The sequence below is a fragment of the Orycteropus afer genome, unplaced genomic scaffold (assembly GCF_000298275.1).
Source record: "Orycteropus afer afer isolate SDZICR_OR568_19922 unplaced genomic scaffold, OryAfe1.0 scaffold00037, whole genome shotgun sequence".
In the NCBI taxonomy this organism is placed as follows: domain Eukaryota; kingdom Metazoa; phylum Chordata; class Mammalia; order Tubulidentata; family Orycteropodidae; genus Orycteropus; species Orycteropus afer.
The window spans coordinates 3,400,900-3,414,804 of record NW_006921624.1 but is presented as its reverse complement, the minus strand read 5'-3'; the positions used below and the strand labels follow the sequence as shown (position 1 = coordinate 3,414,804).

Here is a 13,905-nt window from a genome sequence, read left to right as displayed (position 1 = left end):
ACAGTCTTCTGTATGGATTACACCTCAACATAAAGAGAACAAAAATCCTCACAACTAGACCAATAAATTACATCAAGATAAATGGAGAAAAGATTGAAGTTGTCAGGGATTTCATTTTACTTGGATCCACAGTCAACCCATGGAAGCAGCAGTCAAGACATCAGATGATGTATTATTGCATTGGGCAAATCTGCTGTGAAAGATCTCTTTAAAGTGTTAAGGAGGAAAGATGTCACTTTGGAGACTAAGATGTGCCTGACTCATGCCATGGTATTTGCAGTAGTCTCATAGTCATGTGAAAGCTGGACAATGAATAAGGAAGAATTGATGCCTTTGAATTGTGGTGCTGGTGAGGAATAATGAAAATACCATGGACTGCCAGAACGAACAAATCTATCTTGGAAGAAGTACACAGTTGGAATGCTTCTTAGAAGCAAAAATGGCCAGATTTCATCTCGTGTACTTTGATCATGTCAGAAGCGACCAGTCCCTGGAGAAAAGGATATGATGCTTTGTGAAGTAGTGGGTCAGCAAAAAAGGGGAAGACCCTCAACAAGATGAATTGGTAAAGTGGCTGTAACAATGGGCTCAAGCATAGCAAAGATTGTGAGGATAGTGCAGGATAAGACAGTGTTTTGTTAGATTGTACATAGGGTCGTTGTGAGTTGGAGCTGACTTGATGGCATCTAACAACAACAACAACATGAATTGTGGGCAGGTATGGGGACCACAAGGATGGTGCAGGACCACAGAGCTGGGGCCAAGGAGAGAGGGTCATTTAGATAGTAGCTAGGACCTTCACTGGAGGGCCACAGCCAGCCCAGGTAGCTCTCCTTCCTCCCTGATCTTCTACCACGGCTCCCCATTGTTCAAACCCCATGGAAGCGGAGGATCAGGGAGTTCAGTTGATATGGTCTATACAGGTCAGCAGGACAGATGAGGATGGAGAATGGAACTGGGGGCCAATGAAAGAAACCTGGGAATGGTACGAAGGTTCCCCTTCCAGCTCCTTATGGAGTCCAGGCCCTGTCCTGGGCATGGGCTAGGAGGCTCAGGAAGTCATGGAGGATAGTGACAGCCCTGCTCAGAAGGAACGGTGGACCCCTCTCCTAACCTCCCCCATACAGCCTGCCCACAGAGTTCCCTAACTTCTCAGGTAAAGGGCATCTGGACAGGGTTTCTGAGTTGAAGATTAAGAGGCTATCTGGGAAGTACTCAAGAGAGTCGTTGCTATAGGCCTGTTGGGTTGGGGGATAACAGGCAAGTTCCTTTCCCCCTGGTCTTGGCTTCCTCTTCTGTAAAGTGGGAGTCTGGACCAAGCAACCTTGAAGATCCTCCCAGCTAGGACTCAGAAAACAGGAAACAGGATGCTGGGCAGGTGGTGGGGAGTGTCAGCAAAGGCAGCTTCACTGGGTTCCTTGCATCGCACTCTACACGTGTCTCCCTCTTGGTGCGAGTTGGGAGTGCCTACTGCTCAGGAAGGGAGAGTGATGCCGGGCTCACATGATGGTGTGTGGAAGTGGGGGGAAGGGTAGTTCCAGAGGGGCGACTCCAGGCTTCTGAGGTTAATGAGGTTGGGGGAGGAGAGGGACGCTCTGCTAGCCACATTCCTTGATTGCAGTGGGCACCCAGTGTCTTTTGTTGAGTTGATGGATGCATGGATGACGAGAGCTTGACAGAACACCGCTGGATGCCTGGCTCAGGGTGTGGGATACAGAGCCGGCCATGTTTCTGCCACAAGGGGCTCACAGCTGGAAGGGGAGCAGGAATACACATAGCAGGAAGACAAGGCCCACTGATGTCGGTGGGAGGGTTAGTCATACTGAAGTGATCGGGGGACACCCCAGAAGAGGAGGGGCATTGCCCCGGGCTTGAAGGATAACTGAGTTCTCACAGGAGGAAGGGAATTCCAGGCAGAGGGAACAACAGGAGTAAATGTGTGGAGGCGAGGTGAGCTGGCATCAGGGCAGACACAGTGAAGAAGGCGGGTGGGAGAAGAAGCCAGATAGGGTGCCAGATACAATGACTTGGGTGCCAGGGTTAGGAGTCTGTTCTCTTCTCAGGGACTGAGGGTCATGAAAACAGTCTGACTAGGGCCCTGTTCCATCTGCCTGATGAAACATCTGCACAGCTCCCACCTCTGCTGTTGGACTGGAGAGGCCACTGGACTCAGAGGTCTGCCTCCAGCTGAGGTTTGGGACCTGAGACTGGGCTCTGAGTGCCTCCTGGGCTGGGCACTGGGGAACCAGGGATCTAGGAGCCATGGACTTGGGGCGGCCCAGACACACCTGGCTCCTCTTTCCTGCCCTACTATCACTACCTGTGTGATCTGGATTGAGTGACTGTATCTTGAGCCTCAGTTTCCACTCCTATAAAATAGGCCTTTTAATGAGCACAGGGTAGACGTTCCCCAGGTCGAGGGGACGTGTGCTGTCACAGAGCACAGGTGCTAGGATGGAGCCAATGAAACACACTGGACGTGGGAATAGGTTTCTTAGGGAAATCTCTGAGAAGAGTAGGGGGTCCCTTAGAGGATGATTGGCAAAGACCATGAAGGAGGAGTGAGGGAGGATCTAGTCTTCCATGAGGGAAGCGAGGAAGGCCTAAGAGATGGAAGAGAGACACAAGGCTGAGGAAGAGCCTCTGGGAAAGAAGCTTTTCTGGAAGAGGTGGCCCAGGCCTAGATGGACCATATCTGGCCCAGTCTGGAATCCTGCCCCAGGCATCCCAGTGGTCAGTTGGGCCTGAACCAGTCCCTGCATGCAGCCCACCTCCCTCACTCCCAAGCTGGCTTTGCCTACTTGGTCGTTGACCAGGGCTCAGGAGTGGAGCCTGCCCTAGCTGGGTGAAGGGCTTGATTCTGTCCATCCATTCTTCTGTGGGCCTCTTCCTGACCTGGCCAAATGAACCAGGAAATTTAGATACTGTCCCCAACAGCCTCTTCTGCCTCTGGGAAAAGCCAGTTCCTTGTATGAGCACCCAGGTCACGTGTCCTGCAGTATACACTCATGCATGTGCACACATTGACAGGTACTTGAAGGTGGGCTGTGGGTACACATACGTTGGAGTGTCTGCATGAACATGAATGTGTGCCTAGGTTTGCCTAGGCATATGCCTCTGGCTTAGCAAGCTGTGTGTTCACAGGGAACAGGGGAAGTTTCCACCCAGTTATTTTGCTTTTCTGCAAGTTGATAGGACTTTCCCAAGTGCCCCCACACATAGGCTCCATGCAGGGCACTGGGTACATGGAGACACAGCTGGCTCAGGCAACAATGTTAAAGAGTTCCACAGGCTAGCAGAGGAGTCTCTTTCTCTCTCTCTCTCTCTCTCTCTCTGTCTCTCACACACACACACATATGCATGAACACACATATACTTGCAAAGTGAGGATGTTGATAGGAAAGACTCGGGTCTGGCTGTTACTGCAGGAGCCAGTGAGGAGGCTGAGAGCTGAGGCTGGAAGGGGTCACCAGAGATCTCTTCCAGGGGCTGTAGGATGCTTCCCGCTGGTGGAGGGCACTAGGAGGGGCTTCTGTGGGGCACAACTGGAGCAAAGGAAAAGGGGCAGCCGGTGCCAAGTGTAGTGTGGGGCAATCCATGAGGCTCAGAGTGGCTGGTGGCCTGGTTGGAGGCACTCAGGGGCTTTTAAACAGGCGTGCTTAAGTGTGGGTAAACATTTTGAATGAGCCATCATTATTTAAAAATCAGAATATTTCATGTATTGTTTTAAAAAAACAAAAACACCAGATTTCTAACTTCTGGAACTGTGGGAAACTATGACTCATTGCTACACAGCAATAACCAGCTGGAGCTTAGCCGTTGGCTGCTTCCCTTGATTTTTTACCTGCTTGGCCCCTGCAGGCCTCTCATATTCATAACCCCTGGAAAAGAAGGTCTGATGGGAAGCCGGGGATCACAGATTCTCATATTTGAAGGGACTTGAGAGGTCATCCAAGCTTCTACCCAGTGCAGCATCCTAGAAGGGGACTTCAGTCAGTAACCTGGTGCTTGGTTACCTCTAATGACAGGGAACTCACTGTACCACAAGATACATGGCTTGAAGTAAGGGTTTTTGGGGACCATTTTGTTTTGTCGTGGCCATTATGGGAGTGGCAGGAGGGCCTGACTGGGTGGCCTTGATTATCCTTGTTCAATCTCTCTCTCTCTTCTGTTGACAGAGTCGCCCCAAGAAAGGCCGGGCTCCCGGCGCAGCCTGCCCGGCAGCCTCTCAGAGAAGAGCCCCAGCATGGAGCCCTCGGCTGCTACGCCATTCCGGGTCACGGTAACTATCTCTGCGTCACCACCGCCGCCACTGCCAGCACCATCACCACCTCGCCCGGGGTGCTGCTGTGCGGCCCTGTGGCCCCCCTTCCTGGAGCCTCATGGACGGGAGAGCCCCCAGCCTCCCTCGCGCTAGGTATCCGATCACTCAGCTGCCCCCCTCCCTGTGGCTCTGTCCCACCCTGAGGGCCACGTGGGGACCCCATCCTTTAGGGGAGGGGACAGGTGGAGGACAGACAGCCCAAAGGCCAAGGGGCCCAGAGTGGAGCTTGTCCCTGGAAGGAAGAGGCTAGTCTTAATTGAGGGCAGCTAAATTCTCCCTCATGTGCTCGCATACACAGCACGCTTCCTTGACTCTTAAGATGCAGTTTGAGCTTCCGTATTTTAACATCTCTGAAAGTGAAGCGCACCTTAGAGTTGATAGTGTGTCATAATTTAATTGTGATATTTTTTTCTTTCATAGTGTCACATAAAGTAATGCTGTGTCTTACAATTAATGGTGTCTTAGAATGGACCGAACATGGTATATATCTCTTAGCTATTGAATTTAGGAGGCCCTATCAGCGCATGCTTTTTTATTATTATTTTTTTAAATTTTACTGTGGTAATATATATAAAACATAAAATTTGTCATTGTAACCATTTTTAAGTGTATAATTCAGTGGCAGTAGATTCGAAATGTTATACACCCTTCACCATTACTGGGAGCTCTGGTAGCATAGTGCCTAAGGCACTTGACTGCTAACCAGAAGGCTGGCAGTTCAAACCTGCTAGCCACTCCTCGGAAGGAAGATTGGGCAATCTACTTCCGTAGTGAAACCACCTCGGAAACCCAAGGAGGGGTTGCTATGAGTTGGATCCGACTTGACAGCAGTGAGTCTGGTTTTTGGTCACCATTATCTTTTGCCAAAACTTTCATGAGTCCAAACAGAAACTCTGTACCCCCATCCATTAAGCAACAGCTCTGCTTCCCCCTCTTCCTTATCCCTGTTTACTTCTAGTCTGCTTTCTGCGTCTGTGAATTTACCTGTGCTGCATATTTCAAGTAAGTGGAATCATAATATTTATACTTTTGTGTCTGGCTTATTTCACTTAGCATAGTATTTTCACGGTTTATCCATGCTGTAGGATATATCAGTACTTCATTCCTTTTACTGCCTAAATAATATTCCACTCTATATACACTTATCCCATTTTGTTTTTCCATTCATCTGTCAGTGGATACTTGGGTCGTTTCTGCCTTTTGGCTGTTGTGAATAATGCTGCTAAGAAACGCTGGTGTACAAGTATATGTTTGAGTAGCTGCTTTCAAGTCTCTTGGGTATATATCCAGGATGGAATTGCTGAGTCATTTGGTATTTCTGTATTTAACATTTTAAGGAACATCAAACTGTTTTCCACAATGGTTGCACCATTTTCCATTCCTACTAGCAACATACTTTTTTTTTTTTTTAACTACAAACTTTAACAACTGTGTGGAAACAGTGGCCCTTAATGTCTGACTCTTCCTGCCCCTCTGGATCCTGCTGTCTTTGCTGCATGCACACAGTCTTGTGCTCCTCACTTCCACGTTCAGCAAGGTGTGCTCCTCTGTCCAGTGCTCTGCCAGGCCTGGAGAAGGACTAGACACATTGTCGCCCCCAGGGAAGTAACGATCTGTGTGGAAGATGGACATTTGACCGTTTGTTCATCTCTTTATTCATTCAGCAGTTTTTGTGGCGTACTTGCATGTGTCAGGCCCTGTTCTAGGAGCTGAAGCTGGGTGAGAGAGCTGTTCAAGAGAGTAGAAGCTGGACGGAGCCCCTGATCTTGTGAGCTCACATGCTCACGATGGAGCCAAGTGATGTGAAGGAGAAAAGTAGGCTGCTGTGATAGAGAAAGCCAGGAGGGCTTCCTTGAGGTGGTATGAGGGCGTCCTTGATATGGTGTTGTTGGAGGTACTGTTTGAGCTGAGGACCAAGGGATGAGGAGTCAGCCCTATGAGGAGCAGGTTAGAGAGGATTACGGGTGGAGTGCAAAGACTCACTGTCATTGTATAGTGTGATAAGGTTGGTTGGGAGAACTGTCCTGGGGAGCTGACTTTATTTTAAACAAAAAACAGATACCAAATATATTGATAGTCTATATGGAAAATTCATACCAGTCAAATAAACCCAAGTTGCCAAAATAAAGAAACTTCAAAAGCAATAAAGATTTAAATAAAGTACAGTGACCTCAAAGTCCATGACCTTGGGAAAGTTTGTGTGCTTCTGCCCATTATGGCATTTCAATTTCAAGCCTAAATGAATTCCTTTAATCTGTGACAAATGTATCTTAAGGTTTAACACCTAGTTCGGCTGCATACAGATCGGTGAGGGGAGCAAATATCAGTGTATTTAGTGGGTTCTTATGAGTCTTTGAACTGACATCTCCTCCAAGATATTTTGGGGTGAAATCAGGAAGGCCTCGAGATCAAAACTTCTCTCACCTGTGAAAAATATTATGCTAACCAGAAGGCCAGTGGTTCAAACCCACCTGCCACTCCTTGAAAGGAAGGTTGGGCAATCTACTTTCATAGTGATACCTCCTCAGAAACCCAAGGAGGGGTCACTATGAGTGGGCACATAACAACAACAAAGTCCAGGAAACCTGAGGCATGTGACCTTCGGAATGACCAAAGACAAAAGGAAAGCATTCAGGGTTGTCAAAGATACATGATGAGCAAGATAATACAGCTGTTCAAGGTCTTTGGTTAATTTATTTAAAACACCTCCTCCTGGGCAAAGATGCCCCTCCCTTGTTCAGGCTACAGTCCTGAGTCACTTTCTTAGAAACAGAAGGGAAGCCCAAGACAAAATGGAGTCCAAGCCAAACCTTGTGTCAGCCATTTTAGTTAGGCTAAGTTCTAATGTTTTGGGGTGCCCTCACATATCTTCCCCACCTCTGGTCATGAATTTCCATGGAAATTCTTTGATCACCATAAATTAGGGTAAGTGCGGGGCAGGGTCACATTGGATGAACCATGTAGTTTCCCAAAAAGGCTGACTTAAGGTGAAGTCAATGGGAGCTGACTTTTGAGCTGGGTCTTGGAGGGTCAGTAGAAATTAGGTGGGCAGGGACAGTGAGAGAGGGTGTTCCAGGTAGTGGGGACAGAACTGGCAATGGCATAGCGGCACCCTGGAAATGGATGTGCTTATAGAGTGGAGAATGCTTGGCGGGACGGAGTGGAGATCAGAGAGCAGGGTGGGAGGGGAAACTGAGAAGCTGGCCCCATCTGGGTTATGTGGAGTGACCAGTGCCGGGCTAAGGAGCTGGGACTTTCCCCAGGGCCACTGATTTTCCCGCCTGTCTATGTGTCATAAAAGTGCTTTAAAAAATGCAGATTCTTGAGCCCCTCAAGACACTAGTTCAGTGGGCTAAGGATGGGGCCTAGGTGGGGTCTGCATTCTGAGTAGAGGCTATTCTGAGCTCCAGGTTGGTCAAGCAGTCTCTGGTCAGCAAGGAGGAAAGGGAAGCCAGGAGAAGGAGAGGATTCAGGGTCATTTCTCTGGGCGCTGTTCTCAGCCTGCAGGGAGGGCCAGGAAGCGGCTACCATCAACTGGAATTGAGGCCAAGTTCTGCCCTCTCGGGACCCTTGGGACCACAGCAGGCAGGGCTGAGCCAGCAGGGGGCCTTAGGGAACAATGACTGGTAATAATAATGGCGACTTCCATTGGAGCCCCTACTGTGTGCCAGGCACTGCTCACTGCCTTACATACATGATCTCTTAATCCTGATACAGCCTTGAAGCTGATACTTGGATCATTCCATTTTACAGATGAGGAAACCGAGGCTCAGAGAGATGAAGTCCCCCATCCAGGCTCCCCGTGCTAATCAATGGTGGAAACAAGGTGTGGACCGAGTCTCTGATCCCAGAGCATCAGCACGAGCTTCCCCTGGCTGTGAGGAGGAGGATCTGCTGCCCCCACACTCTCACAGATCCCCTCAAAAGGGCTTTTTATCTTTTTCCTCATCTTCTGCTGATCTAATAGGTGTATCATCACACCTAGAAGTTGCTATAATTTGCAGCTCTTTAATTGCCAGCTAGGCTTGGCATTTTTCCTGTAGTGGCTTCTTCTCTGTTTCCTGGTGTGAAAACCACCTGTGGGTCAGAGGCAGAGCCAGAGCCAGCATCTGAACAATGAGCAGCTGAGGGATTACAGTCCCTCCTGTCCCATCAGGGTCTGCGGGGTGGGCAGCATACTCGCGGTCAGAGTTTTACCCACTCCTTGTGACAACCCTGTGGGGAGGAGCCAGTATCTCCATTTCCCAGAGTGGTAAAATCATCTGCTTGGTGTTGCACGGCTCCTGAGTGCCAAAGCTGGGCATGAAGTCAGGTTTGTTGGATGTTTAAGTTTGTGTCCTTCCCAGGGCATCTTCAGCCGTTTTCTGTGTGCAATGGTTATGGAAGTGGTGTAAGTCGAGTTTCTATCCTGGGCTGGGTGCTCAGAATTGGGGGATCGGAGAACTCAGAGCTGGGGATCTGAATTCAAATCCTAGCTCTTCCATGAGCTGTGTAGCTAGTTACTCAGCCTCTCTGAGCCTCGACTCCTTGTCAGTGAAAAGTGGAATGACACCCTTCCTTGAAGGACAGTGGTAGGGGCTCAGTGTGGCCATGCTCAGCCCAGCTCTGATCCACCAAGCCAAAACTCACTGTCATTGAATTGATTCTGACTCATAACAACCCTGTTGGGTTTCCAAGCCTTTAAATCTTTATGGAAGCAGACTGCCTAATCATTCTTCCTTGAAGCAGCTGGTGGGTTTGAATCACAGACCTTTTGGTTAGCAGCCAAATGCTTTAACCACTATACCACCAGAGTGTGCATAATAGAAGAAATCCACCATTATCATCTGAATTGCCTTCCTCTTTGTGGCTCCAGAGCAGGAAAGATCTGGGGGATGGTTAGTATAGAGGGCAGAGGACAGGTTGTTTGTAGGGAAGGTCAGAGGTGAGCTTGACTTTGGATTTGGGGGCAGATTTGCACACAGACCCTGTGCAGGGCCAGAAATACATCCTCTCCTCACCTCAAGCCCCTTGCACGCATTCTCTCTACATCCTCATGTGCTCAGCTCATTGCTGCTCTGTGTAGACCCCTGAGGGAATCTGGTGAACATGGTTTTGCCTGGGGGAGGTAAGGGAGACACCACAGGTATACTTGAATAATCACTTCCTTTGCTGCTATTTCAAACCTGGTTGATGACATGTCACCACCGTTCACAGGGGCGCCCCTGTACACTGGTATAGTTTAATGGGGAGTCAATATGTTGGGGTAGTAGGGCTTATTCTGTCTATGTCCTGCACGGATACTTAGGCTGGAGGGGCTGGACCTAGATTTCATGCATCTTCATACACGGTACCTTTGTGAGTCAGCCTGGGACCTGCAGCCATCTTGGGATAGTCAGAGGGGGCTTGGCTCTAGTCCCATCTCCACTTCTTGAAGAATTCATGACCCTTGGAGAGGCTCAGTTTCCCCTTGTAGAAAATGAGATGGTAGGGTGGACTTTGTAAAAGAGCACACTGCTTGTGCATACCAATAAAACCCAACCCAAACTAAACAACCCACTGGCATCAAGTTGATTCTGACCCATAGCGACCCCCATTGGCTTTCTGAGGTGGTAAATCTTTACAGAAGTAGATTGCCCCATCTTCCTTCTGAGGAGTGGCTGGTGGGTTTGAACTGTCGACTTTCTGGTTAGCAGTCAAATGCCTTAGGCACTGCACCACCAGAGCTCCTTCAAACCAAACCAGTTGCTGTCAGTTCCAACTTACAATGACCCCATGTGTTACAGAGTAGAACCTCACTACATGGGGTTTTCATGGCTGTGATCTTTCAGAAGTAGTGCGCCAGAAAGGTTTTGGTGCAGTAGCTAAGAGAAGGGCTTCAGAGTCAGCAGACCTGGATCTAAGACTTGGCACAGCCTCGTACCAGCTTTGCGATTTGGCAAATACAGAGTCTTTCTGACCCTCAGTCTCCTTATCTGTGAGCTATGATAGCCCCTACCTTGTGAGACTTAATTAAATCATAGATGTAAAGGACTGAGCACAATGCCTAACACATGAAAGTGCCTTAGTAAACCAAAGCCAGTTGCTGTTGAGTTGACTGCAACTCCTGACGTCTCCGCGTGTGTCAGACTAGAACTGGGCTCTGCAGGGTTCTCAGGGGCTGATTTTCAGAAGTTGATCACCAGGCCTTTCTTCCAAGGTGCCCTGGGTGGACTGGAACCTTCCACCTTTTCATTACTTGTTGTTACATGCCGTCGAGTCAGAGCCCACTCATAGCAATCCTTCCTTGGGTTTCAAGGCAGTATCCCTATGGGAGTAGATTGCCCAACCTTCCTTCTGAGGAGTGGCTGGTGGGTTTGAACTGCCAGCCTTCTGATTAGTCAAGTGCTTTAACTGCACCACCCAGGGACAAAGCCTCAGCAGATTGTGAGTATTCTGTTAATTAATCTTTCAACTGATAATTTGCAGCCCTGGACCACTATGCGTGGTTAATTTGTGCCCTGTACAAGGACCCCACAGAGGGGTGAGCAGGGCTGAAATGAACTGAGCTTTGCAGTCTGTATCTGTCCAGAGGCATATCACATGTATTTTATGGACAAGCTTCAGAGAAGTTGGGAAAGTTGTCTGAGGTCAGTGTTGATGGGGACTAGGAGTCAGCTGTTTCGGCTCCTGAATGATTCCTCACACCCAGCACTGGTGACCCAGCGACAGTGGCTCTTCTGCCGATGACGCCAGTTCCCCACTTTGTTGAGCACAGAAGGTCAGTGCTGCTCCCCTGCTTGGGTTCAGGAAAACCTCCTGAGGTGGGCCCTCGGAAGATAAAGAGAGAGCTTCCCTGGGGCCTGGCACCCTCTGGAATTCCAATGACAGGGGCTCCATAGCTGCAGCCACCAGGTTAGCAGGGCCAGGGTGGAGGGCAGGGTGGGTTTCAGTGTAGGCTTTTGGCTTTATGGAAATGCCTGTATTGGGACCAGAAGATATGGGGGCTGTTTTCCAGATGCCCTAGCACAGAAGGTGTCAGCTCTAGAACAGGGGGCTGGGCACACAGGGGCTGCCCACCTGGTACAACTGCCTTCCTCCCACAGATGGAGTTGAAGGGCAAGGGAGGGGCTCCCCAGGACCACAAGGTGCTATCAGAGAGTAAGATGGGGGAAGGGATCTAGGAGCAGGTGATCTGAAGGGCCTCTGCCCATCTCTGCCCATTGGCATTTAGGCTCTGAAAAATGAACAAATGACTACAGCTCACATTTTTTAAGTACCTACTATATTTTTAAAGTGTTGGCTACTGGACCAGGACCTCTGAGAGAAATTCTTTTTGAATGCTCGTAAAAGCTGATGCAGAGACAGAAGAGTTCTCATCTCCATTTTGCAGATAAGGAATCTGAGGTACAGAGGGGTAAAGTCACTTGCCCAGGGTCACACAGATGGTGAGACCGAGATTCAAACTCAAATCTGGCTGCTCTGGACCAGTAGAGTCTCACAGAAAGGAGCGAGGGAGGGAAGGGAGACAGCCAGCAAGCTGGGGCCCTGGACCCCCACAGACAGTCAGGCTGGGTCCTGGGGCTCAGCATGTGCCCACCCCCCCATCCTAGGGCCTTGGAGCCTTTGCAGCAGCAGTGTGCTGCCCCCATCACGCTCCACTCCATGTCAGCAAAATGCAGAGTTTGGTTTAAATGATGAAGAGGTAGTGGCTTCACTGGTCTCCCCACTGAGTTCCTCATCCTTGTGCCTTCCCCAGACCCACCCTCCCTCCTTCCTCTGCCCACTCCCTCCCACCGACCTTGACGAGAGTTGGCAAGGCCAGGGTGTGGGAGGTGGCAGAGGCTCTGCGAAACTTGACAGCCAATTGATTCCTCTTCAGGAAGTTGAAAGAGGAAAGTCGTGTTTGAAGGTTTAGCTGAAATTAGGTCTCAAGGCTATTTTTTGCAAGATGGAGAAGGAGAGGTGTCAGGGAGGGGAACGCTCAGGGGGCTGACAGAAGCCGCAGATAAGCTCAATACTGGTTGATTGTGGATGCTTCTAGGAATGGATCTTTGGTTCCTGCCACATACTTTCACTAGGTTCACTCCAGATTGTCTTGATGCTGTGACAGAGGTGTACTTGAGGTGGTGTGGGCATCTAGAACAAGGGGAGTTACCTATGCTTGGGAAGATGTAGGGAAGAAATACTAGAGGAGGGATCTTTGAGAGTGGGCTTTGAAGGATGTGTAGGAGTTTGTGAAGAAAAAAAGGAGAAAAATATTCCAGGTAGAAGGTGAACTAAGAAAGTAGTAATAACCCAAAGAACTTGTGGATTTGGAGGCTGGAAAGAAGTGAGGGGACTTGGTGATCTGAAAGCCTTTGGGCTTTCTCCTGTAGGACACAGGAGCCACAGGGGATGATGGGTAGAATTAGAGCCAGCAGGAGGTGTCTGGGTTGTGAGCTTCAGATTTCCCCAGCTGCTCACCTCCTTCCTGCTTCTATAGCTTCCCTGAACCCTCCCCACGTTCAAGCTGTCTTTCTTTCTTATACACATAGATACTCAGGCATATGGACACCAACACTCAGGCCTGTATGTAAGCTGTTAGCAATTATCTGGTCCAAATCCTCCCTGTACAGAGGGGGAACTGAGGCCCAGATGAAAGGGTCCTTTTCTGAGATCAGAGCTTGTCTGGAGCAAGGACTGGAATTGAACCCAGTTCTCTTCTTCCCCCTGTGCAGTTCTTCTCACCCCTTACTCCCTCCTGCCCATTCCTTCCTGCACCTGGCCATCAGCTGTCCACATGAGCTCTTGTCCCAGCTCTCATCATGTTTCCTGCAGGAGGGGACTTGAGTGTATGGACATCCTAGAGTTCAACTTTCCAAGGAGGCACCTGAGGGCTCCTTCAACAACACTGCCACCTCCTGGCCACTGGGCCCCAGCACTGGCTGCAGCTGAACCCATAGTTCGGGCTGGGGGCTGCCTGGCAAGGTGACTTAGAGGGCAGGAAAGAGACATTCTCTGATCCCTATAGGGTCTGTCTCAGCTATCCACCATTAGTGCCCATTTCTACTAACGTGGCTTCAGTTGGCCATTGGAGGTGGTGGACGGGAAAGCTAGTTAGGCTCACAGATCAGATGAGCCAGCTCCATCACTATACATAAGCGGAAACTGAGGCCCAGAGAGGAGAGGCTTGCTCAGGATACCTGTGGGGATCTCTCCACTAGCCCAAGTTGCTTCTGGTTCACTCAAGTGCACATTTACAAGGAGGGACATTGGCCATGGCTGACTGTGATAGGTGGCAGTGGCAGTCTAAGGACTAGGGGCCCCACAAATGAGTGGTTCAGTTTCTTCCTTGCAGTATGAGGATTTTGCTGTGACCTGATGTCCCTTGCTGTGTAAGCTGGAGTCTCCTGATCCAACATCTGCCAAGTGTTCTATAGATAAGAGAGTTGGTGAAGACAGCAGGGCCCGCCACCCTCCCTCCCCATCCATTCTTGCCTTTTGTGGAGCCTATTGACTATTAAGGTGCCCTCATGGTGCAACGGTTAAGCACTTGGCTACCAAGCAAAAGGCAGTGCAGACCCACCCAGTGGCTCCACAGGAGAAAGACCTGGCACTCCATTCCCTACATAGAAGGGGAA

At 49.6% G+C, this 13,905-nt stretch overlaps 1 protein-coding gene across 1 annotated transcript in view; it reads left to right on the top strand.

Moving 5' to 3' along the window:
- The window catches only part of LOC103193437 (DAB2 interacting protein), a 146,408-nt gene that overhangs the window by 13,430 nt on the left and 119,073 nt on the right, over window positions 1–13,905 (top strand). Inside the window, exon 2 of the mRNA XM_007936646.2 lies at window positions 4,179–4,281. Coding sequence (XP_007934837.1) covers window positions 4,179–4,281 — 103 coding nt within the window. The remainder of the gene's footprint in view (window positions 1–4,178; window positions 4,282–13,905) is intronic.